At 39.0% G+C, this 27263-nt stretch overlaps 1 protein-coding gene across 27 annotated transcripts in view; it reads left to right on the top strand.

Annotated features, from left to right (window-relative positions):
• The window catches only part of FMN1 (formin 1), a 497211-nt gene that overhangs the window by 228190 nt on the left and 241758 nt on the right, over positions 1–27263 (top strand). The window contains exon 1 of one of the 27 annotated variants that reach the window (XM_086322063.1): positions 14506–14581. The exons of the other annotated variants lie outside the window; for them this stretch is intronic. Within the exon in view, the coding sequence (XP_086178189.1) occupies positions 14561–14581 (21 nt within the window). The 5' untranslated portion in view covers positions 14506–14560. Of the gene's footprint in view, positions 1–14505; positions 14582–27263 lie in introns of those variants that run through there. 27 annotated transcript variants of the gene reach the window in all.

The following is a 27263-nucleotide window of genomic DNA, read 5'->3' as shown; positions in this document are numbered from 1 at the left end:
TCTGGTATTTATCACCATAATCTTGATAGTTGTCTATATTCATCTTAGAGATTTGATACCTGGAGTCTCAGACAAATTAATTCCTGAGACCATTGAGAAAATATAGTGGCAGAACTTTTCTGCTTCTTGCCAGCTACTCACTTCACTGATTTCTACAGTTTGAACTTAGGAGTTCCTCAGCTGTTTTCAGACCTTCCCCAGTGGAGTCCCAGGGTTACTGATTCATTAAGCAAATGGGAGATGTGACTGTTCTCTGTGCTGTCATCTGTTTGTAGGATGGGCTCACGTGTGATAGGTGGCGCTTTGACCTCTTCTAACAAGCCCCGCCTCATGTGGGCTTTGGAATCCAGAGTGTGAATTTATGATGTCTGTGTGTTTTTGCATTTTGACCATTTCACTGCCACTGATTCTCATGAAGGATTAATAATAATCATAGCTGCTATTTAATGATCATTTACTATGTTCTAATCTTTTTGCATGATGATTAAGTGAGTTACTACATCAACCTTACAAAGTGGCACTCAGCATCTACACTGAACCTCTGGAAGTTCTCCCACCTTGAAGGTCCTTTCCTAGAAAGGATTTGTGACATGACCTTGTTTCTGGACTGACCTTTGCCTTTGATCTCTCCTTGGGTAAAATATCAGTCCTTAAGAGCAGAGTACCTTAGCAGCAGAAATTGCTGAAGAACTAACCCACATAATGACTTTAAGTAATTCATTAGATGAAATGTAACACAACTCTAGGCAGAAGAACTGAGTAGAAACAACTGAGTGGCTGTGCAGTCTTCCTTGGGTTGAATCCTACATGTGTTCAGTTCACTTCAGTCACTTAGTCGTGTCCAACTCTTGGCGACCCCATGGACTGCAGCACGCCAGGCTTCCCTGTCCATCACCAACTCCCAGAGCTTGCTCAGACTCATGTCCATTGAGTCAGTGATGCCGTCCAACCACCTCATCCTCTGTCACCTCCTTCTCCTCTGCTTTCCATCTTTCCCAGCATCAGGGTCTTTTCTAAGGAGTCAGTTTTTGTCATCAGGTGGCCAAAGTATTGGAGCTTCAGCATCAGTCCTTCCAATTAATATTCAGGACTAGCTTTCTTTTAGGATTGACTGGTTAGATCTCCTTGCAGTCCAAGGGAATCTCAAGAGTCTTCTCCAACACCACAGTTCAAAAATGTCAAAGACCCGCGTGTGTGGTCTTGAACAAATTATCTAAACCTTTCTGAGCTTCAGTTTCTCATCTGAAACTGTGATCATGGTGACACTGTAACTTGGTTAGTAGGATGCTGATGGCAACTGTAGTGATAATTAAATGTGGGACTGGAGGTACAGTGGCAGTGGTTCAGTTCAGTTCAGTCGCTCAGTCGTGTCTGACTCTTTGCGACCCCATGAATCACAGCACGCCAGGCCTCCCTGTCCATCACCAACTCCCGGAGTTCACCCAGACTCACGTCCATCGAGTCAGTGATGCCATCCAGCCATCTCATCCTCTGTCGTCCCCTTTTCCTGCCCCCAATCCCTCCCAGCATCAGAGTCTTTTCCAGTGAGTCAACTCTTCGCATGAGGTGGCCAAAGTACTGGAGTTTCAGCTTTAGCATCATTCCCTCCAAAGAAATCCCAGGGCTGATCTCCTTCAGAATGGACTGGTTGGATCCCCTTGCAGTCCAAGGGACTCTCAAGAGTCTTCTCCAACACCACAGTTCAAAAACATCAATTCTTCAGCGCTCAGCCTTCTTCACAGTCCAACTCTCATATCCATACACGACCACAGGAAAAACCATAGCCTTGACTAGACGAACCTTTGTTGGCAAAGTAATGTCTCTGCTTTTGAATATGCTATCTAGGTTGGTCATAACTTTAATGGCAGTGGTAGATGACCGATAAATAACTATTTGTTCTGAGGATCAGCATATTTAGTTCACTTTATGTCAGTGGCTGTTGATGTGTATTTTTTGGCAGTGAAGTTTTTTTATATAAACCATGTACCTATATAAAGGAAAAATATTCTGTAATTAATGTCATAATGTTCCCAAAAGCATCGCTTTTAACATTTTTGTGATTTAAGTGTGATGCTCTTATTTCCATTACTGCCTGTTAAGGAAAATATTGCTGCTGCCATGATTTTGAGAAAAAAATCTGATATGGGAAAACATCCCAGGACTTAGGGCTCCTTAAGTTTGTACTGTGAGATACTGCATTTCAAAAATTTTTATTGCCAAAAAATGAGAACTTATATGACTTTATATACATAGCTATGGTTTTTACACTTTTTAATAATATTCAATACTCATTGAGCACCTTTCAAATATGAAATGTGCTAGAAATAAAACATTTGATAATAATAGCAGCTAACATGTATTGAGTATTACTATATGCCAGAAACTCCAGTTAGCACATACCCTGGCTTATTTAATACTTGCATGGATTATGTTCTCAGATGATTTACTGTTTAGTTAGAAAATAGAATTTATACCATGAAGGCTAGATAACAGGCAGTTTAAACTAAGTCCCTAATATTACCCAGATCCTGATGAATGGAAAGATTCTGTGAGTGTTTTCGTTTTAAAGTACCTCCTTTTAATGGAGCTTGCAAATTTCAGATATTAGATCTCAACTAAGAGAATGCTCAAGTTTCAGATGTTCTGATTATCTTAAATGCTTTTAAATGTTTTAGTTTAAATTTAGATGAAATATTTTTAAATGTTTTAGAGATTGTTTTTGACTGTCTCTAGAGGCTGCTGTGGGTGTCTCTGTAATACAGTTCTGCTTAGTTTCTGATAACAGTCTGTGTGACATGACCCCTATGTGTTTAAAATATATATAATACACATAATTTAAAGTGTTAATTGAGAAAGCCGTTTTGTGGTCTTGTGGATTTGTGTGATCGGTAACCTGTGTACACTGTACAATTATTTTAGAAGTCATTCCCCAATTTCACCACTGGAGGTCAGCTTGACCCTTTTTCTGTTAAAGCTCCAGGTTTTTTGTTGATTATTGAAAGAGCTTTCCAGTTTAGAGCTTTGCCTTAAATACATGAATAACAATATCACTCTTAGTTTATTCACAGAACAGCTTCCACAAATATGTATGCATAGTTCTGTACTCATAGGCATATACGCATAGGTATGTATAGTTCTATACTGTGCATAAATGTTTAATGTAATTATAGATGCAGTTTGTCATGTGTTTATGTCCATAAATATACATGCGTATACTATATGCCAAAAGACAAAAAGCCACCAGAAAACAATGCCTTTTGAAATGGATCATCCGTGCTTCCTCTAATAATGGACTCAGCAAAAAGAAATTAGAGGCCTGTCACTATATCGAAGTAGGCTATGAGGTGTCAGGCACTGTACTAGGTGCTGGAGGAACCAGAACAGACATGGTCCCTACTTTCTTGTAGGGAAGCCTATAGTCCAGTTAGAGACAGATGTTGATAAAATAATCAGTTGATATAATATGATGGATGCTATTAGGAAAAATACAGTATGGGATGCTACAGTTAGGCTATAATTTAGATTTGAGGGGTCAGGGAAATATACTTTAAGGAAGTGGCATTTGAGCAGAGATCCAAAGGGTGAAGAGGAGTGTGGTTGGTTTGAGGGCTGTTGGGAGCTCAGTGTGACCACAGGGCAGTGAGTGACAAATAGCAGAGGCTTTGGGGGTGAAGCTCTGGAGTAGGATTTTTCAAACTTCTTAAGCTGCATCCTGGAATAAGAAATGAGTTTTATATCAAAATCCACATTACATGTTTGTGTGTGACTGTTTGTGTGTGAAATAGGAGTTCTATTAAACAGAAGTAATTTCATGTGATGTATTTTGGTATATTCAATACTCTTGTTTTAAAAATGCTGGTGATAAAGCATAAATTGATTTGTTATCCCGCTTGTGATCACAGACCACAGTTTGAAAACCCTAGCTGTGGCAGAGAGCAAGAGGCTGGATTCTGGAGGGGCCTTGTCCTTGTTGGTCTCTTTAAAGTTTTCCAGTTTCGTCCTCAGTACAGTAGGAACCTGCTAAGTTTGAGCAGAGAAGTGTGTGACACGAATAGATTTGTGTTTTCAAAAGACACCTCCTGAAGGCAGGAGCATGGGTGGGAGAAGTCACACTCTGACAAAAAGCATTGACTTTCTCCCAGTGCTGATTGATTGTTGCTTCTGCTGAAACAGGAACTACTAAAGCTACCACTGTTGCTTCTCTGTTTTGTACAGCTTGATTTTCTTTTCCTTGGCTACCTAGACCACTATTTGAACATAATGTGCTGTTCTTAGTCACTCAGTTGTGTCTGACTGTTTGTGACCCCATGGATTGTAGCCCACCAAACTCCTCTGTTCATGGGGATTCTCCAGGCAAGAATACTGGAGTGGGTTGCCCTGCCCTCCTCCAGGGAATCTTCCCAACCCAGGGATCAAACCAAGGTCTCCCACATTGCAGGCAAATTCTTTACCATCTGAGCCACCAGGGAAGCCCAAGAATACCAGAGTGGGTAGCCTGTCCTTCCTCCAGGGGATCTTCCCAACCCAGGGATCGAACCAGGGCCTCCTGCATTGCAGGTAAATTCTTTACCAGCTGAGCTACCAGGGAAGCTCCATTTGAACATAATAAGTACACAATAAATATTTTTTCAATGAATTAACTAATAGAGTGGGAGAAAGGTGCTGACACTCTATTACCCTTTTGAGCATGACATGAGAAAGCTCTTTCTCGTATCTACATACTCTTCTGTCATCATAACTCAATATATGCATACAACCAGGACAATTACTTTTCTCAACAAGTCAGTGACAATTACTTATGTAGTCTTTAGAAGCTGTTGTGGATTATCTGTATAATGTTCTGTTTATTAATACTGTATATAGCCTGACCCCTATCTGCTGCAAATAGCCATAATACACACATTTAAAGTTGTCTCACATAATTGAGAAGACATAGAACAAAGTGTTTTTTGTTGTTTTTTTTTCCAAATTTGAATGGGGCTTATAAGTTGAATCACAGGAAATTGTTGATACTTGGTCACTTTTGACTCTAAAACAGCAGTTTTGTGTGGCTTAATCCGGGTATGAGCATCAGAAGTCGTGGGGGTGAACGTGTGCTGAAGTGACATTCCTCTGGATGGGCTGTGGGCTGAGCTGCTCCCTGGGGTCAGCAGGGACTGAGAGACGGCACTGAAAACGTCCTAAGGCATTGCCTGAAGGATTTGTTGTTAGTTCCCAAAGGATAGTGCTCTGTATATTCTATGGCAGTTGTGTTTAAGTGAGACCTATTGTTGAGAAGTCTCATGACTCTAGTGCTCATATCACTTCCAGAATAATCTTGGTGAGCAATTTCCCAGCCTTCAAGCAATCCATGAAAAAAAAATTTTTGACAACTGTTTATCCAACTTAAATTAGTATTTCCTGGTCTAGTGAACAGGCTAAAGGTATCATGATTCTTCCTAAGTGAGCCCAAACTGATGTTTTACTCCCTAAAAAATGAATAATGCTGCCCCACCATTGATCATGTTGGCCTCCATAATGCAGGTCTTTGCAGAGTTATTTGTATTTTGGCTCCCTCATAGACCTTTCATAGAAAAACGTTCACCTCTAAAATTAGAGGTTATAAGAATATTATATTGTGGTGCAGACACATTCCAAGGCAAATGATTAGAAGATGAGGAAGGGAAGTGAGTTAAACATCTTAAGTTTAGTTATTGCATATCTTTTTCTTAAACAAATGTTTTGTTGACTATTATTTCCTTTACCTCTTCCACCGATACCAGTTTTTTGTTTTTTTTTTTAGGTAAATGAAATTTTAGAACTAAGATATGATCTGTCACTCATTAATAAATAATCTGGAGGTTCTTTTGATTTTTTTAAAAATTCATTTTCAATTAGTCCTGCTGGAAATTTATGGATACTAAAATCTGATCATATTTTTCCTATTTTATACTTGTGATTCTCGACCCCATCATATTCTAACCCTCCTAGGTAATGAAAATCTGTAATTATTTTCATGCAGAAAAGGGTTTTTCGTTTTGACATTTTCAGCACATAAAATGACATTCATTCCAATCTTCATATATTCATAATACAGAATCATTTTTTTTCCTATGAAATTCCCACATCCTAGAGTAGTGTCTCAATTGTGAGGCTTGATTATTGCCAAAACAAATGGAAACTCCTTTGCTTTTGCTATAAAATAATGGTGGATGGGCCTAAAACTGAGGAGGGGAGAAAACAAGATTGCATTACAAATCTGGCAACATCAGCCACACTAGTAAAATCAAATCCAATGTTGTTTTATGACTGAATTTATGTGAGTGCCCAGGATCAAAGGGCTCGAATCCCACTAGACCACAAGGTCCATAGTTCATGGCAAAAACTCATCAAAAAGAGCATTTTAGTCGTTTAAGCTTTTCATTTTAATCAGCCACAGTCATAAAAGAGCCTTTAGGTGTCCAAAAACATTTTGCAAGATCAAGAGGTTGTTTTCTCGCTCGTAGAAGCAGCTTTCTTATTGGATCCATATAATGCCTGTGGCCTGAGCGTGTCAAAGGGCCACCCCCTCCACATTGTTTGCCCTTGTGGGATGGTTTCTTTGGTTCTTCTAACTGTGTATTATGTGACAATAAATTACGGTGTCTGACGGAAGGACCATAAAATTTTCACACAATCTATCAAGCTATTTCAGCCATTTAAAATTTGGCCTCTGACAGCAAGCCAGGTACTTTGTAATGTTGAGACAAAAACAGAGTCTACTGCCGGCATCTTGACAAGTGTGTAGAGACAGCTCTGCACAGGAGAAAGAACACAAGGCTTGAGAGTCGGACCCAGTCTTTAAGTCTTAGCCTGGATATATTGTAGGGTCGTGGCTTTGGACAGTCCGCAAAATGGGGATGCTGCCTTCACCATGGTGATGCTCTGATTATATAGGGGAATGGTTGTGGAGTTCATCTCCTGTGGTAAGAACAGACATGCACTGGGCATCTATTATGTGGGGAATAATAGATGCAAGGAGCAGCCTTGCATTGTCAACAGGAGACCTGAGTAGGTAAAGGGAAGAGCCTGGCTGGAGAGCAGCAAAGGGATGAGAACATGTTCCTGAGAATGTGAGAGAGGGTGAAATCAGGGACCCAAGAGGCTAAATTAGCTCTAGGGGTAAAGGGGGAATTTCTTTTTCTTTCTCTCAGAATTTTATTTATTTTAAAAAATTGATTGGAGTATAGTTGCTTTACGATGTTTTGTTAGTTTCCACTGGACAGCAGAGTGGCTCAACCGTATATATAGTACATATAGTGGCGGGAGGGGCACTTCTTTTAAGACAAGAGGAAAATACAGATTGAATGCCTTTGTCTCTAAACTATTAATGCCTCTATTTCTTTGCCTTTTTTCCCCCTTTTTCTTTTTAAATTTTGGCCACTGTACCTAGGGAAAGAAACTGAGACCCCTGATATTTTTTCACGCAGTCCCTCCTCCCACCTTCTGTGTTACCCTCTACCATCCTTTCTGCACTTTCTCTCCTTCATTGTTCCCTTTTTGGCAGGTGCCTTCCCCCATTTGTAATAATGTACTCAGCTCTCCTCTACTTTAAAATCTCTTCACTGACTCCTACATCTTGGAGTTTCGCTCTGTCCTCCCGATGGCACAGTTCTCGAACACCGGTTACATGTCTCAGGTTCTCTGCCACTTGCCTTCTGCTGCCCGTACTGAAGAAGCTGAGACCACGGAGAAGTGATCATGGTCCTGGTCGCCTCTGGGTCTCCACTGGCCTTGATTCCAGTGTGTCAGTGCTGAAATCCTCAGTCTCTTCCCGAAACATGTAAGACACTGAATTCTCATTTTTCCCTCTTCCTCTGAATGTGTTTTCTTCATCTTCTTTGCTGCTGCCTTAGCTCTGTCTCTGCAGCAGTCCTAAATGTGATCCTCCAAAAGGTGGCGTTGAGTTTCCTGCCTTCCTGTATGCTGTGTTTAGAGATTTCATTAATTGCTGCAAGTTTATATCTATGTAAAGGCTTTTCAGACCTATTTTTCAGATTCAAGTGTTTACTCTAGTTCCAGCTCCAGGAAAGTTCTAGTTTTTGCTGGAAATCCTAGACTGGGAAAAGTCTTTAGTATAATTTTTCAAAGTCTCAGCATCAAAAATGTCAATAATCCCACGGTTGAAAGGACTCATCTCCTTGTCCACTTCTGACCTCCCCCTACACAGTGTATTCAGTAAACACAACACAGAACAGTCTTTTCTTAGCTCAAGGTTCCACTGTTCTTAAAGTCCAGACTAGAAATCTTGGGTGCATCTTTGCAGCTCTTGCATCCTCAGCTTCTGCATCCAGTTGATTGCCAAATGATGCTGATTTTTATCTCCATGATCCCTTGACACCATGCCATCCTTGTCCTGATTCATCTTCAGTTCAGTTCAGTTCAGTCGTGTCTGACTCTTTGCGACCCTATGAATTGCAGCACACCAGGCCTCCCTGTCCATCGCCAACTCCCGGAGTTCACTCAGACTCACATCCATCGAGTCAGTGATGCCATCCAGCCGTCTCATCCTCTGTCGTCCCCTTCCCCCAATCCCTCGCAGCATCAAAGTCTTTTCCAATGAGTCAACTCTTCACATGAAGTAGCCAAAGTACTGGAGTTTCAGCTTTAGCATCATTCCTTCCAAAGAAATCCCAGGGCTGATCTCCTTCAGAATGGGCTGGGTGGATCTCCTTGCAGTCCAAGGGACTCTCAAGAGTCTTCTCCAACACCACAGTTCAAAAGCATCAATTCTTTGGCGCTCAGCTTTCTTCACAGTCCAACTCTCACCTCCATACATGACCACTGGAAAAACCATAGCCTTGACTAGACGGACCTTTGTTGGCAAAGTAATTTCTCTGCTTTTGAATATGCTATCTAGGTTGGTCATAAATTTCCTTCCAAGGAGTAAGCGTCTTTTAATTTCATGGCTGCAGTCACCATCTGCAGTGACTTTGGAGCCCAAAAATAAAATCTGACACTGTTTCCACTATTTCCCCATCTATTTCCCATGAAGTGATGGGACTGGATGCCATGATCTCTGTTTTCTGAATGTTGAGCTTTAAGCCAACTTTTTGACTCTCCTCTTTCACTTTCATCAAGAGGCTTTTTAGTTCCTCTTCACTTTCTGCCATAAGGGTGGTATCATCTGCATATCTGAGGTTATTGATATTTCTCCCGGAAATCTTGATTCCAGCTTGTGCTTCTTCCGGCCCAGCGTTTCTCATGATGTACTCTGCATAGAAGTTAAATAAACAGGGTGACAATATACAGCCTTGATGTACTCCTTTTTCCTATTTGGAACCAGTCTGTTGTTCCATGTCCAGTTCTAACTGTTGCTTCCTGACCTGCATGTAGGTTCCTCAAGAGGCAGGTCAGGTGGTCTGGTATTCCCATCTCTTTCAGAATTTTCCATAGTTTATTGTGATCCACACAGTCAAAGGCTTTGGCATAATCAATAAAGCAGAAATAGATGTTTTTCTGGAACTCTTGCTTTTTCATCTTATCTTGCCTATATTCAGGCCGTATTATGAATTGCTTAGAGATTGTTGTTTCTCTCTTCTTTTTCAGTTGCTAAGTCATATCTGACTCTTTCGACCCCATGGACTGCAACACACCAGTCTTCCCTCTCCTTCACCATCTCTCAGAGTATGCTCAAACTCATATCCATTGTGCCGATGATGCCATCCAACCATCTCATCCTCTGTCACCCCTTCTCCTCCTTCCCTCAATCTTTCCCAGCATCACGGTCTTTTCTAATGAGTCGTTTCTTCCCATCAAGTGGCCGAAGTATTGGAGCTTCAGCATCAGTTCTTTCAATGAATATTCAGGACTGATTTCCTTTTGGTTTGATTGTAGTCCAAGGGACTTTCAAGAGTCTTCTCCAACACCACAATTTGAAAGCATCAATTTTCTCTCATACATACCTTTAATGGCTCACTTTTGCTAATTAGTTGAGTTCAAGTCCTTGGCATGATATTTAAGACTTTCTGAAGTCATATTCAGTCTTACAACTTTAGTTAGCTTGCTCTTCTACTCTCTCCTAATACTTTCCCATCACTCTGCCTTTTTCTTTCACTTTGATTGCTTACAAACTGCCCCACTACCTTCTCAATCCTTTGTGGCCCAGCAAGAGTTCTTGTGATACATGAAACTTTCATATCTCTGACTTCCAAAGGCTCCCTCTTTTGAAACCTTAGGCTTTTTATCTCAGACTTAGGCAATTGGCAGACTCTACTATTATAATCATGAAAGCAGAGGTTCTATCCCCTTCCCTCCAACCCCCAGTACCAAAGCCCATGATAGATAAAAACCTTCAATGAACAGCAAACAGTTGAATCTCCCATCACAGTGACATATACATAAATGTGTAAATTAACCACTGGTTGATTTTCTTTCTCTGTAGTGGAAACTGGGTTTAAACCAAAGTGATTTTACAGGCAGTATTTTTCAGATTCAAAGACATAGGAGGACTCTAGTAGGAAAACTATGTTCCCACGAGGATTCTTAAAGATAGTTTCAAAAGTTTATGACTTTCTACTGGAAGAATGGTGTTTATTTCTCATCATCTTAAATGAACATTTAGCAGACTTTGTATGTCTAGACAGGTTATGGTGATTGATCATTTGTAATAGTTTAAGTGAAAGCAAAAAGGACTCATTTGAATTTTTGGTAATTCGTAAAACCCTTTCCTTTTATAGATGAGTCTGAAAGCCTGAAAGATCTGATCTTTGAATCAAGCTTAATGCTTTTCAGCCTTTTCTTCCATAATGCCCTTAAGGGAAAAACATGCTCCCAATAGGACAAGGTTCCTTATACCAAGGAAGCTGATCACCCATTGAGACTCACCTTGTAGATACTATGTACTAACAGTAATAGAGCCCAAGCCCATGAAGGCAGCTGATAGACGCACCTTGACTGGAAGTCAGGTGTTTTCCCAATCTAGTGTTCCATCACTTAATCCATACACAGAGTCCTCTGCTAAAGGCAGAGCAAGTGTTAATTGAAATTTGCGATAGGCAGTATAAACATCATATATTCCACAATGATGTGCAGTATTAAGCATATGCTATTTGAGATTTAACATAGCTTGTTCAAAACCAAAATCTTTAGGCACATGAGCAAAATTAAACACAATTCTTTTAGAAATGTACAAATCAATTAGAGGTAAATAAGGCCACCTCTTCCAAATATTTTCATTCAATTTCAACTTTTTAAGTTGTTTGCTTTTTAAGTTCAGAAGGTTGTTTAATACTTTTTTCTCCTGTCTTCATTCCTTATCTCTGCAAGGGTAAGAGCTGCATTCAGGATTTATAAATAGGAACTTGAGAGAGAATTTTATTATTTTCAAATGAGATAGTCTAGTTTTGTGAGATATGGATCATTGTGTTCAGATGGACTCTGTTCTATTATAACTTGAACTCAAACGTTGGACTCCTACAGCATCACTCATTCTTTGCTCAGTAGCAACCTAATTACCAAAATAATAATGATGATGATGATGATAATGATAATAATAAAGGTTGAAACATAGAAGCTACCAGCTGTCAGAAATACCTCTTGGAGTGATTTTACATTTTTTTCTCTAAAACCTGCAACCATGCACCACCCATACCAAAGGAATTTTAAAAACACCATAACTGTGAATGGCAGTTTTAAGTGTTACTAGAGGATTTTGCATGGCTAACTGCCCTCCTCCGCCCCCCAGCCCAGCTTTTAAAACCGATAACACCCAGAAATAAAGTTAAATATTTCCTCCTTTATGAGACCCCAATTTTTAGTACTGGTCTGTTAACTGTTTTCCTTATAGGTACATCGTGTTTGGATTTAATTCTACATTTTTAATCTTACCTATGCTGTTTTGATAGCAAAATCTGAAAGACATATGAGAGGAAAAAAATATAAAAAAGAAAATGATTCAAAAGAAAATAGGCATTTGCTTTTACATTTGGCAACTACAGTTGAGGTCAGAGTATGTTTAACAAAGTAAATTTGGACCAAGAAAAATGATCTTTGCGTCAATCTCTATAAAAATCAAAATTCCTTCCTTTCAAACACCTCAACCATTCTAATCCATTTCATATGTGTATTAATTTTATGTTCAAGGACATGCAATCACAAAGCCTTCCATTGCTCTGAAGTGCAGTGAAGGAAAGGTGATGGCCCAACACTGAGACTCCTAGTAATCTAAATATTTAGAATGCAAGTATTTTGTTATTATTTAGAATGGATGACTGGTGTAGATACTTGAGCCGTTCATTTTTTCATGAAGGGTGCATGGCACAAAATTGGCACATGTAAGCTCTTGTAGCAGACAGATTCCATGAGACAGCAGCATGTTCATGAAATACTGCAGCAGGTATGTGGTCTGATACAGATGTTATATAGCTGGTCCTATATCATCATTAACCTTCATATTTAGTTATTAACTTTGGAATGACTTATGTAGAAATTATGTATTCATTTTTAGGTAATAGTGCCCCTGTCTTTTCACACTTTAAATTGGAATAGCTGTAACATTTAACATGGAAGAATTCTTGGAGAGAAAAAATTATAGTCATCTATAAACCTGAGTTTATAGATGAGTGTCAAACTCAATTCAAAGTGACATTTAAACTTTGTGTAGAGTAGTTAAAATTTGTTTTGAAAACAATTCGTGAATTATGTTCCACGTTTGATCAGCTAGGAAATAAGACTACTGATTTAAAGCTGTATCTTCCAATTACTGGAAAAAACTGAAAATGTAATTCTTGTAACAATTATCCTTTCAAAAAGCACAAATTACAGAGATGAATATCAGTCAAAAGTAATATAGTTTAATCTAAGGGGGAGAATGCAGGAAGAAAACAAGAATGTGGTTTGTCTGTATTCCAGGAGAAAAGAATCAAGTCAAAATGAGATCTGATCCTTTCCAAGTTACTTTGTGTGCATCATACTTGAGTGTAATTTCACATGCATCTTGACGTTCCAAGTATCATTAAACATCTAGTAATCAGAACAAATGTTCTGCCAAATTCCATTTATTATCTTAACTGTTTAAGGCTTTGAGCACCCCAGATTTCTAAATATATAATTAAAATCCATATTAAAAAAATAAACCTAGATGGGGGATTTACATTTTTCCTAATTCATGTTTACACAAAGAAGAAATCTGTTTTTAAATATTACATCAGATCTTCGTGAGCTCAAATAAATCAGTGTGATACTTTGCCAAAACTTTCCAAAAATGATGAGTATTGATGCCTTGTGGTCAGGAAACTTCCTTTGCGGAGTTTTAGAATTCTCTAGTTACTCAAAATGAATGTTATTTTGGGTCTCTCTGCTTTTAGAGGTATGGAGCTTAGGTGCTACAGATGAACTTTATCACTTGTATGCTGTCAGTCCATCTACACCCTCAATTGCACATATTCCGAATATAGAAAACATAGTTCTAGAAATTTGAGCCTCTTTCTAGATGGGTCTGTGACTGGAGATGTTCTGTAAGTCTGACTGCTTATATAGTCATCCCTTCGTATCTGAGGGATTGGTTCTAGCACCCCTTCAAAATCACAAAATCCACAGATGCTCAAGTCCCTTATGCAAAATGGTACAGTACACTCAGCCCTCCATATATGGGCAGATACAGGGGATGACTATATAGAAACTCAAAAAAGAGGCCTAGCCATTATGAAGAACAAACTGGTCACCCACATTATTATTGGTGCTGTTTCAAGGTTCTTTTTTGTTGATCAAGGCATTTCTGTGGACCCAGTTCCAACCATTTTGGTGTGTGTCCCAGTCAAGGAAGATGAGAAAATAACTCATAATACGTGGATACACATGGAATAAAACATGTTTGTGGGCTCCTCAATTATTCTGAAATGGAGATTTGTTTGGAACTATAAAAATCCTTTACTAGTAATAGGTATTCACAATGATAGTATTATGAATGCTTATGATGTAGAATGTTTGTTCTGACTCACTTTGGGTCAGTACATTTGTTAGCTCTCATCTAGGCCCTGTGTGTATTATAAGATAACTCAGTCTGGAGGTCCACTGAATGAAAGAAACTTACCAGGTCTGAATGGAGATACACCTGTGACACTGGATTTACGAGTGCTTATGAATTTCATGAGAGTTGTTGGAAAGAACGTGGTCTCCATCAGCTTTGCCCTTGTCAACGAGGACATCACTGAGGGTTTAATAGCAGTGGTTAAAGACATCAGAAGGTTTGTCATCATGTATGTCAATAGGCTTTATGTAGGTACTACTCAATAGCTCCTCCCCTTTGCCTTCTTTTTGATAGCTGAACATGGTAATCACAGGCACAATAGCTTTAAGGACTTCTGAGAATCAGTTGCATGTGTGCATGTGTGCCTGACTCTTTGTGACCCCACAGACTGTAGCCCGCCAGGCTCTTCTATCCATGAGATTCTCCTGGCAAGAATAGAGGAGTGGGTTACCATTTCCTCCTCCAGGGGATCTTCCTCACCCAGGAATTGAACCCACGTCTCCTTCATTACAGGCAGATTCTTCACCACTGAGCCACCGAGGAAGCCCTTGAGTCAGGGATCCTGAAAAAGGCATGCCTTTATTCATTCAACAGGTATCTGAGGCCCTACAGGCCAGGCTGTACTTATGGTTCTAGGAATGCACTGGTGAACAAGAGAGACAAAAATGTGAGCCCTCATAAAATTGACATACTTAGAGGATGGAATGGGGAAAGAAAGTAGGTAGAAAAATCACAAAGGTGGAAAGAGAACTATGGAGCGATATTGTCAGAGAAAGCAAGAGAGGCCATTTTTAAGTTCAGCTGCAAAGTCACAGAGGAAGAATGAGGACAAATCCACTGAACTGGGTAACTTAGGAAGCCATCAGTAATTTTGCCAGCATTTTCAGTAAAATGGTGGCAACCTAATACACAAAGGTATTATAAAGATGCAAAGTAGCTAGCTGCACATGTTTTAGAACGATGTTTGTCAGTGAATATAATGGGAGATGTTTTTCTTCAGGAGGGGGGCAGAGTTAAGGCAATTATTCTGATTTTTGTTGGGGGGATTAGTTAGAGGTGAAAACAAAGGAGAACTTGAGCACTTTTCAAGTAGGGGGTAAAAAGGCGAATGAGGTATTTATCAATGAGTATGTTTAAATTGCTTGAGAAAAATCTTGTCATAAATATCAGTGTATCTTGTATATAAGTCATAGCCTGACTTTTATTGTATGATACAATGCTAATTTATTTTTCTGTGTATTCTCATGGTATATGGATTCCACTTAATGCAGTTTATTTAGAAGAAAGGTTGATTTTAACCACATTATATACACTCTGTCCTCTAAAGGTCATTTGAATGTAGATATATATTTACCCATGGGGAGCTGTATGGGTTATGTTAGTTTCATAGTTTCAAACTGACAGTATGCTGTAAATCTAACTAGTTGCTGTTAGTTCTATCCAGTGTCTTAAAACTCTACATTGTTTTTCAGTCAGTGTATTTCTTAATTTGTTCCAAATATATTATTTAGTTTCTTTTATGTCCCATGAAAAATATATTAGGGAGAAAGACAGGTTATATCATCCTTATTTTACAGAATAGAAACCTGGAGGGTGATATTCAGCTTACAAACACTGATAGAATAAAAGGCCTCCTGTGTCTTGGAGACCCACTGGGTATAGGAAGAAACTGCTCTAATTGCACTGTGTAACAGACTGTTGATAGGTGGTTTCTCTGCAACTAAAGAGAAAAAAGAAAACCATCAGTCTATTGCTTAAAAGAAAATGAAAATCCAAGGCAATACTTTGATCCTTGCCTTAGAGACATAAAACTCTCATGGTAGCCTGGGAATAGATGTTAAGTACTTTTTTTCTTACATAAGTGAAAAACATAACCCTGTTTCCTTGGACGTGCTTATTAATGAACAACTATGAGGAAGTTGGACTCCTTATGAGTAATGAGATAGAAAATAGGCTGTGCGAAAGCACCGAAGATGTGACATCACAGTGTTCAAGGCTCCGTAACATCCTGCCTTGGACTGTGAGCCGTCAATCATTCATTCTCCCCTGGCCATGTGCTCACAAGCTGCTGGTTTCGAATGCTGCTGAATGTGGCCATCTTGGATGACTGCCACTCACTCCCTCCTAAGCCTGACCTTGGGAGAGAAAGCTCTGGAAATTGGGCCATAGAAGTGAAAATTCTGTAGCATCAGTGAAAAAAAGTTAAACTTTTGTCTTAGGAAATTTGTACACTTGTGTCTTGTTAAGACCTAGGCAACTCTGGACATTTAGGGGACTCATTTCACTCTACTGTCTGTTGACATGTGTTTTCTTAAAAGAGAAAGATTTGGTTACAAACAAAATCTTGTTTGGAAGTCCCATTGATGAGTGGCATTTTATTTATAATGCATTTAGTTTGCAGTTTTAAGTCTATAGAAATGTGTGCATATGACTTGCCATAATGCCAGTCTTCAAGATGCTTTTTTCATTGAGCTAGAATTTTACATACAATAAAAATCACTCTTTAGTGATTTTTGACAAGGCATGCAGTCACATAACCAAACCACAATCAAAGCATAGAATATTCTCATTACCATAGAAAATGCCCTTGTGTCCTTTGGAAGACAGCTCCTCTTTTGAACTCAGAACCTTGTCCCCCTCTGCTGATATTTTTTCTGCCCTTACAGCTTTGACTTTCCCAGAATGTCAAATAAATGGAATCGTACAGTTTGTAGCCTTTTGAGTCCAGCTTCTAGCACTTAACCTAATACATTTGAGAGTCATCTGTGTTGTTGGATCTTCCAGTGGTCCATTCCTTTTGTTTAGAATTTTTGGTTAGAATTCCTCTTTGTGCATTTGCCACTGCTTGTTGACCCTTCAGCAGCTGAAGAACATTTGAGTGGCTTTCAATTTGAGGTAATGCATTAGTCTGTGTTCTCCACAGAAATGGAGCTAATAGGGTTTATATATATATATATATATATAGAGAGAGAGAGAGAGAGAGAGAGAGGGAGGGAGGGAGGGAGAGAGAGGGAGAGGGAGAGGGAGAGAGAGAGATGATAAGAAATTGGCTTACACAGTCATGAAGCCTGATAAGTCTCATGATCTGTAGGGTGAGTTGGCAGTCTGGAGACCCAGAAAAAGCCAATGCTGATATTTCAGACCTCAGGCAAGAAAATTAGCTGATGCCTCACTTTAAAGGTATTTAGGCTGGAGAAATTTTTTCTTAATAACATCAGCTTTATATTCATTCAAGTTTTTAACTGATAGGATAAAAGAGAAGTCACTCAGTCTTGTCCAACTCTTTGCTACCCTATGGACTGTAGCCTACCAGGCTCCATGGGATTTTCCAGGCAAGAGTACTGGATTGGATAAAACCTACCTGCATTAAGAAGAGCAGATTACTCAAGCTACTGATTCAATTGTTAATCTCATCTCAAAACACCCTCACAGAGGCACCTAGAATAATATTTGGCCAAATATCACCCCATGGCCTAGTAAAATTAACCATCACAGGCAAGTAAACATAAAGCTGTTAAAATATTTGCATACGGATTTTCATGTTAACATACATTTCTATTTCACTTGGGCAAATAGCAGTGAGATTATTGGGTGATATGGAAAGTGTGTATCTAACTTTCCAAGAAACAGTTCTCCAAAGTAGCTATACCATTTTACATTCCTGTTTGCAAACTGAGAGTTCCAGTTGCTCCACGTGCTCCCCATTACTTGGTGTTATCAGATGGGCCAGGTTACCTCTTGCTCTCTCTCTTCCTCCCTCCCTTCCAGTAAGTATGCAGTGGTATCTCATTGTGGTTTAATATGCATTTCCCTAATGACTAACATATTGGGCATCTTTTTATGTGTTTATATATCATCCATGTATCATCTTCATGAACTGTCCCTCATATCTTTTACCCATTTTGGGAGGGGAGGTGTTTTCTTATTTTCATTGTAGTGGAGTTCTGTGTTCTGGGTACAAATCTTTTGTCAAGATACATATTTTACAGCTATTTTCTGCAAAAATTTGAGCACAAATGTAAATTTAGGGATTTTCAATGTCGACTCTTTTATTTATTTATTTAATTTTTTTTTTTAGCAACTTAAAACACAATTTTATTATTATCATCTCACAGTTTTATGGGTCTTATTCATTGAAAAAGCATAAGGCACTACAATTTCTAATGCTGATTGAACTTTGAGATCTGGGTTTCAAAGTGACTCTCTATTTTTTTTTAGTTTTTTTTTTTTTTAACAAGTGTTTTATTTATTTATTTTTACTTTACGATATTGGTTTTGTCATACATCAACATGAATCCGCCACGAGTGTACACGTGTTTAGCCACAGCACCCAGTGACTTTCTATGTTTTATTTTACTAACAAAATCTCAAAAACCACATTTTACAAAATATATAGTTAAAAATGGAAACAGTTTTTGGAAAAAATTCCCTTACTATCCTAGGGTTGTATTCAATTAAAATAATCCCTAAGATTGAAACATGAATTGTAGGAAATTTTTACTTTACAATTGAACCAGTTAACAATTAAGAACTGTTGGAATTCGTTTTAATCATAAACATCACTCTGTCAGAAAGCCCCAAGTATAAAATTAAATGCTAAAATCATCTGTTACTCTGCCCATTCATGTGCTTGTCATTGAACAATGGACTATTTTGCCAAAATAGGGTCCTGCACAGAGCAGACTAGCCTGAGCCCTGGCCATGCACAGTGGCATATGATGCATGTGTGCCGTAGAATATACTTACATGTGTGTGTGTGTGTGTGTGCTTAGTCTTGTCCAACTCTTTGCAACCTCATGGACTGTAGCCCACCAGCTCCTCTGTCCATGGGATTCTCTAGGCAAAAATACTGGAGTGGGTAGCCATTTGCTTCTTGTATGTGTACAAACCTGAATTTAAAACAAGGGAGGAAGAAAGGAAAGGAGAGAGACCAGTACAAAGTTATTACTGTACTGATCAGTACATTTTCAGATCATCTGAATAGATTCAGAAAGATGTCAGAGAAAACTTTGTATTTCAAAGGCTCTAAAAAACAAGCAAACCAAAATCTAAGTACTTTAGGACTTAGTGTGCTGGTGGTATCCACATATGTAGGTTTTGGTGTAATTATATGTATTTTTAAAATCCATTGTTTTTAAGGTTATTTTAAAATATCCTTTTTAAATTAAAAAAAACAGCCCCCTCCCTCCCCGCCAAACAACAACTGTTTGCAGAACTGCTGAAATACCTCTATGGATCCCTAGAAACCTGGTTGGTAAGCTGCTGATCTTTTTCTGACCTGTTTGTTTTACAAATGAAGAAGATGGCCAGAGATAAGCAAATTTAAAGTCATACAACAGTCCTATGCTAAACTAAATCCAGTCATTTTGATTACTATTTTAGTGTTGTTGTTTTTTTCCCCCCACCCCATTAACTTGACCTGGCCTTTCCAATTGGAGCAGAAAATATTTCTCCTTGGGTTCATTACTTAGAGAAATGAAGATTATACTCAATTTTGTGAGCCCTTTTCTGGCATCTCAACTTATGTCTTGTATAATGAGTACGTCTCTTGGCTGGGGTGAGCAATATTTGGAAATTTAAGCCATTTCCCTTCCTAGCTTCCTCCAAAGGAGGCGTCCTAGGCCAGAGCCCAGATCTTAATAAAAAACACGTAAACCATCTTGTTTGTTTTCCCTGTCGATTAGTCTATAATTTAAAACCCATTCAATGGCAGATTTATCAAGTGACTAATCCCCGGGGAAGACTGGAAGTGGCCAGGAGAAGGTGATTGTGGCCTAGGCACACATCATCGGTCATTTGTTCAAATATTAAGGTGGGAAGCCAAATACCTCCTTACTTACTCATGAAAATACATTCAGGGAGTGGGCCCTGAAGTGACTCTTTACTGGATAATAAAAGCAACACAAAGAACCGGGGATATCTTTGCCGGACAAACTGGCCTCTGTGGTCATTGGTTTTCTTCAGTTATCAATGAAAACGTCATGTTTGAATAAGAGTGTAAAATCCACACCAGCTCAGCTTTCCTGAAAATTAAAAACAACTCAAACAAATACCTTTTCTCAGCTGGAATTTGAGCCTCTCAAAGTCTGACTTGTTTCTGTATATATACATTTGCAAGATTGAGTGCATTGTAGATGCTCATTAAATCTAGATTGAAAGTTAGATGGTAGAGAGACCAGAGTCTCATCTCATTTGCTATAGTGAAGACTTGTTCAGTCTCTCTGGTTCATACAACATCACTACGAAAAGTAAGCCTACAAATAGGAAATTTATTACAACCACTCCCCTGAACTTCTTCTTGCTAGCAGAAAGCTTTCTATTCCATTGGTAAAAGATGTGGAGACTACTTTTCCAATAAGTAATCCTACAGTCTTAAGCATAAATTTCACTTCTAATGCCAGAAAGAACTCAGCAACTTAGCCCTTTCTTGCTCCTACTTGATAATGCTATTTAAATGACATTTTTTTCATTTCCCCCCCTTTTCAATTAAAACAAGAAAAAGACAAAGTTGAGAATATGTGAAGCAAACCTAATTGAGGAACCTACTTCACAGTTACTTACCAAAATGATACTGGTGGACAGATGGGCACTGGCCATAGGGTAACGACTCCTCATAGACAATGAGTGAATTGAGAAAGAAACAGTATGTGATTGCTGTGATTACTTGAAGAACCTCAATTTGTCATAGTATTAAGGACCAGGGTTTAGCATCTGTTGCTTCTAAATGCATATGTATTCTGGAATATGTCATACATACCTTATTGAGCTACATGTAGCTTCATTAGTGACAATAATAACACAACATAAAACTCCCAAGTCCTCTTTCCTGGTCGAGAAGGAATTAGTATGTTGGTTCTTTGCCTAAAAATATGCAGTCTTGGATTTGCTTATTAGATTTCAAATTATTTTTTAGAGGAAAAAACCTTGAAAGTCATTTCCATGGATGTCCAAAGGTATACCCGTTCTGTGACTTACACTGATTTAGTGATATTAATAACTTAGAAAGAAAACATTATTAGAATCCCCCATGAGTCATGACTTTATTTCTTCTGTTTCACTAGAACACTCTAGCTACAGTGAGGTTTTATCTTGTTTCCCAGGTAGGAACTTGAGTACAGATTTCAAAGATTTATCTGTTTGACTTCCTATTTCCTTGGATGACTGTCCATAATTTTATTTGCTTATTTTCAGAGTATATTTCAGAATCCTGTCTGGAATAGCTATCACATTTCAGAAGTAATGCCCAACTTTATCTGAACTGCAGGCTGAACCACTGGTATGGTTTCAGAGCTGTACTGAGTCTGCTTGACCTCCCGTGTTGATTTGCATTCATGAGAGCTGGGACTCTTTCTTTGTATGGCTTAGATGATACTGTGCTTTGCCTCTTTATACAGCTTTCATGAGCAGGACTGTCTGTATTGTGGAAAGTTGAAGAGAAAGAGATAGGGTGAAGTTGTGGCTGTGGAAATGGCTACTATCTTAGAACTTGCCTGAAGTGATGCAGTTTCATTGTGCTTCTGTGCAGTCCCTTGGAATTGCTTCCCCTAACCTGGAAGAATGTAGAATTTCCAAGAGTCCCTGGGAAAAATTGACTTAGATTGTATAGCAGATAACCTGAATTTTTAATGGCCCCTGGCAGCACCACTGGGAGAGGATGTTCATAACAACAAAATGTTAATGGGTGATTTTTGCACGGTGCTCAGTACCACCATGATGTCTTTCATCAGTAGGCACTTTTCCAATTCTTTCTGACAGACATATTTGCGGGGGCCAGGCAAGCAAAATCTCCCTCTGTTGTTTGGGTTTCAGGACAGTGTGCTCCTTTGATGATATCTCTGAGCAGTGGTAATGTGGAGGATATTTTTTTAAAAATGAGAATTTGGTAGGGGAAGGGAGGACCAGTCCATGGGGAGACTGCAGGAGTTGCCTGGAGCCCAATTCCTAATCAGATTAGAATGACAAATACTGTTGGATTCTACTGCATAGTTCACTATACTTATGGGAATAACCGTTAAGCTTATTGTGAAGAGAATGCTTATTGACCCTAAATATTTTGAATTGTTAAAATTAAGTAGTATCAATATTAATTTTTAGACCCACACTTAAAAAAATCTAGAGGTTTTATTTGAATTTTCTAGGTAATAACAACAATGAAATCTCATAGTTTATGTTGTGCTTGTTTTAGTCACTCAGTCGTGTCCAACTTTTTTGCAGACCCATGGACTGTATCCCACTAGGCTCCTCTGTCCTTGGAATTCTCCAGGCAAGAGTACTGAGTGTGTTGCTATTTCTTTCTCCAGGGGATCTTCCCAACCCAGGGATCAAACCCTAGTCTCCCACATTGCAGACAGATTCTTTACTGTCTTAGCCACCAGGGAAGGAAGGGGACCACATGTCTCTGTTTTTACATTTCCTTAGGCTTTTGAGTCTAGTTGGTTGGGTAATACAGAGGTACAAGGAAGTCTTAATATTTAAAGCTAAAGAAATAACTCAATTCAATAAGCATTTAAGGATCACTAGCCAAGTAGTGCGCAGTGTTCTGAAAGTTCAAGCATGAATAAGGCATGGTCCCCAACTGCCTGGAGCTTTTAGATTTGCAAAGAAGATAAACCTAAGTGACTGTAATGTGATGTGAACCTAGGAAGTTCTTTGGCAACAGAGTCAAAGGAAAACTTTTGTCAGGAAGAATCAAGAATAGTTGAAGCCAGAAGGTTCAGTTGCAATGGAGTGAGTTTTCCTTCAGGGCTTTCACTAGGCAAAAATGGAGAGAAAGGGTGTTTCACAGAGAGGAAGCAGCATGTGCAAAAGCATAAAGATGTGGGAGTTGATGGGATGTTTGAATCTGTACTGGTGCACCATAGGGAAACTATAAAGAAATATCTGCAAAAGTAAGCAGAGGGCAGGTTTTAAAGAGCCATGAGTGTCATGAAAAGAATTTAGGCTTATCTGCTGCATGAAATAACTATTCTCAATATGGGTAATGAAGGGATAGTCTCTTTATGGGGATATATCAGAATTACCAAGGGACTTTTTCAAGTAACACATATTCCTTTGGAGATTCTTCAATGACCCAAGTTAAAAGTCATTGCCAAAAAAATTCCACCAATATTGTAATGCCATACTATCTCAGCTATATTTGGAGCAGAATAAAGATTTAGAATAGTTATTTCTGGTTTCAGCTCTGGCTGCCCAGGAACCCTTTGGGGGAGCTTTAAGGACATCTGTGTAACAGCACCATCTCAGATCAATTGAATGATTATCTTTTGAGATGGCCCCATCAGAATTTTTTACAAAGCTCTCTAGATATTTCTAATGGGTAGCATCCTGAGAACCATTACCTTAAACAGATAAAAAGTATCAATCAAGGAAAAGGGTGATTGGAACAGTGTTTTAATTGGGATTGCTCTCTTAAAGACTGTGAATTTGCATCTTGCTTAGAAGAAAATGGATATAGACTAATAGACTATGGCAGGTGGGAAGAGAATGTGATTGAAAATGAAAGTAGTAGAAGCAATCAAGTTAAAAATAATGGAAGATAGATAAAAATTCAGGTGCAATTTGGAGATAAAACTTAGGGGAGATTGGAAAGATGTCAAAACTTAGACCTGCCTCCTTTCAAATGATGTTAGGGTAAATGCAGAAAAACAACAGACTTTTAGCAGAGAAGGTTGGGGAAAGGGAAACTTGTAATGCTTCCTGTGTCCTAAAGAACATTTATTTTAAAATAATTGGAAGGTTTGCAGTCATTTTGTCTACCGTGTACAAACAGCACATTCAGTGCAAAAGTAAAGGAGAGTCAGTAGGGTTTAAAAGCGTTATGTTCCCTTGATCCATCCTTATCTGTAATTTTGACTGTGAGGGTCTGGACTTGACATTTCATAAAGATATTCAGGGTCATGCCTGGGAGTACATGATTATTCAACAGAAAATTCTACTCTGTGTATTTGATTCATCAAATCATTAACAGTCCTTCTAGCTATGGCTGTAGATAAAGGACGGGAAACAGTATATGATTTCCAGGTACAAAGTAAAAGTGGCACAGAAAGTAGAGTGAAAAAGTGTTAAAAGATACTTTTCCCGAAGGCTTGATTTATAATACGCACAGATTTGAGATGCCTATTTGTAATAGTGCTTGCGTGCTCATTCGTGCCCAATGCTTCATGACCTCATACTATAGTCTGCCAGGCTCCTTTGTCTATAGAATTTTCTATGTAAGAATACTGAGTGGATTTCCATTTCCTGCTCCAAGGGATCTTCCTGACCCAGGGATCAAATCCGCATCTTTTGCATCTCCTGCATTGGCAGGCACCACCTGAAAAGCCCCATTTGTAATACAGCCAATAACAATTTGAACTAATTGATAGGATATGTATTACTGAATGCAAGTTTCTGTGCCCAGCACACAGTGAGGCCAGACATGTTTAGATCAAAGGTTTAATGCAGGACCATGCAAGGAGACAGGCAGCTCATGCCCCCAAAGCCCCGGATTCTCCAAAGGGTTTCAGCAAAGCACTCTTATAGGCAAGGTGAGGGATGGGCATGATCAGTTGTTAGGTGGAATGTTCCTGTAAACCTCCAACAAGACATGTTATTCTTTGTTACTGCAAGTTTTTTTCTGTTTATGAATGGACTCTTGAAGGTCAGATCCCTGAGAATAAGCTGTCCTATATATTTCGGACTATAGACAACATTCTTTTATAAAAGGTACAGAGCCAGCATGACTAAGCACAGGCAAAAAGGACACAGGTTAAAGCAAAAGGAACAGATCTAATATGGAGTCAGATTTGTTCCTCCCTATTACATATGGAGGGGCTTCTCTGGTGGCTCAGTGGTAAAGAATCCACCTGCTATGCAGGAGACATGAGTTTGATCCCTGGGTTGGGAAGATCCCTGGAGAAGCAAAAAGCAACTCACTCCAGTATTCTTGCCTGGGAAATCCCATGGATAGAGGAGCTACAGTCCATGGGGTAGCAAAGAGTAGGACACAACTGAGTGACTAAAGACAATTACATATGGACAGATAGAGAATGAATAAGGTGCTTATTATTTAATCACTTTGAATTACTATGTCATGTTGAGCTTCTGCACAAGAAATTGAAATGATCAAAACGTGTTGTGAAGCAGGGAAGAACAAAGGTAACTGGTTTCTTTATTTGGGCTATTAGAGCATATTGATATGGAGTACATGGAAATTTCATGGTTATTCTTTATATTAGTAAGTACAGTTTGTGAGGAAGCCACCATGGAATCTGTGTTTGATAATCTGTCCCCTTACCTTGGGTGTTTGCAGCAGACAGAAGAGGTGTTAAGAGATGACAGTATTTACAAAGGCCAGGTGCATGAGTATGGTCCTGGGAGAGAGAGAAGTTATATAGAACTAGAATCTAGGGCATATTTGGAGAAGAGGCAGGAGCCAAGAGTGGACAAAATGGGCAAACACAGAAGAGTTTTCAATGTGGCCATGTTAAACAAATTTAATGTTAGCTTATAAGTAATGGCCAGTTGTTGAAGGGATTTTAAGGAATAACGATATGAATTTTAAAAATGAATGTGTCTAAACCAGTATCAGGAATATTATTGAGATGACTCTTGTCACTGTCCAGGTAACTAAGACCCAATGAAGAGTTGAGGCATTGGGGGTAGAAGGTAAGGAATGAATCAGAGAAGTTAATGAAACTCATCGATAATCTGTTAGGAATGAGAGAGAACAAAGAATCTATCATGATATCCAGGTTTATGAAAGAGATCATTGGGAGGATGTTGATGCTACTAATTGCAAAGAAGAATTTCAGAGGACGAAGAGACTAAGCTTTGACATCATGACTTCATTTTCAGACATACTGACTCTGCGGTGGCTGATTAAAAATATTCAGGTAGACCAGTTTCAGAGGATAGTTGGAATTATGGTTTTAAGATACCAGTTTGGAAGTTGCGATAGAGTCAATGACTGTCATTTACCTCATGAGTATGCAGGGTGACCAAGAGAGATTGTGTAGTGTGAGGTAAAATGGGAAGGAGCATGCCTGGGGAACAACATTTAAGGGATGAATGGAGGGAGAGGAGTCCACTGATTGACTGCAGAGAGCCAAGAAATAGGAAGAAAATAGGGGTGGGTGGAGAATTTTGACGATCAGGGAAATAGAAATTCAAGGCAAAGCAGCAGTCAACTTTAACAGTGCAGCCGAGAGGGCAAAATCACTGAAAGATGCTGATCAAATGTAACACTCAAATCATGGAGTTTCAGTAATATAGTGGGGCTAGCATCAAGGTGTCACTGGTTGAAAGAAGCATGGATAAGAAAATAGATAAAGCAAGAGCTGTGTGTTTTCTTAAAAAAAAAAAAAAACTCTGAAGAAAAAGAGGGAGGGTGAGAAAAGAAAGAGCAACAGCTAGAAGAGATTAAAGGAGGATTTTTGTATCTATTTTTTGCTTTAGAAGGATAGAGCAAGGTGCTGGAAAACGTGCTGAGAGCTGAAAGCAAGATGACATGGCCCCTGGCCTCCGTGATCTGTCAGGCAGCAAAGAGACAAAACAATACCATTGTATTATTACTACCATAAGTAGTAACACCATTGGTAGTAATACCATTAATACTACCATTGTAGCAAACTTCTATATTTCCTCTGGTGTTCCAGACACTCCTCTCTGGTTTTACATATATTCACTCATGTACTTCTCATAACCTTGTGAGGTTCTGTTATTACCCCCAATGTCTGTATGAGAAAAATGATATTCAGAGAGGTTAAGGAGCCTAGCCAATTTGGAGGAGCCTACCCACTACACTAAGCAGATGAATTACAGAGCCATCAAAATGGTCTGTATAGATGTGTTCACCAGATTCAGCCAACTTAAAAGATCATTGGTTGAGAGGTGGGAAATGGGAGAGGTGGGGACCTTTGGGTAGATATCATCCAGTTGTGTGAGAGAAGAAAGTTTCCTTTTGGAGCTTGTCTTTGTAACTCTTTCATATTATTAAGAAGGTGAAGATTGTGTAAAAGTATTGGCTCATCAACATTATCTGACTGTTGGGACTTCCCTGGTGGTCTAGTGGCTAAGACTCTGCTCTCCCAATGAAGGGGGCCTGGGTTCAATTCCTGGTCAGGAAACTAGATCCCACATACCACAGCTAAGAGTTCATGTGCTACAACTAAAGATCCTACATGCTACAACTAAGACCCGGTGCAGCCAAATAAATAACGAATGAATATTATCTGACTGTTCACCTTCTTAGGTGAACAAGTTAGGAACAACATTCAACATTTAGTTTGCTATGGCA

Source organism: Bos grunniens, chromosome 10 (assembly GCF_055505025.1).
Source record: "Bos grunniens cultivar Pamir isolate PY7600 chromosome 10, Bosgru_T2T1.0, whole genome shotgun sequence".
NCBI lineage: Eukaryota > Metazoa > Chordata > Mammalia > Artiodactyla > Bovidae > Bos > Bos grunniens.
The sequence above is the reverse complement of the archived record's forward strand: the minus strand, read 5'-3'. Positions and strand labels throughout refer to the sequence as shown.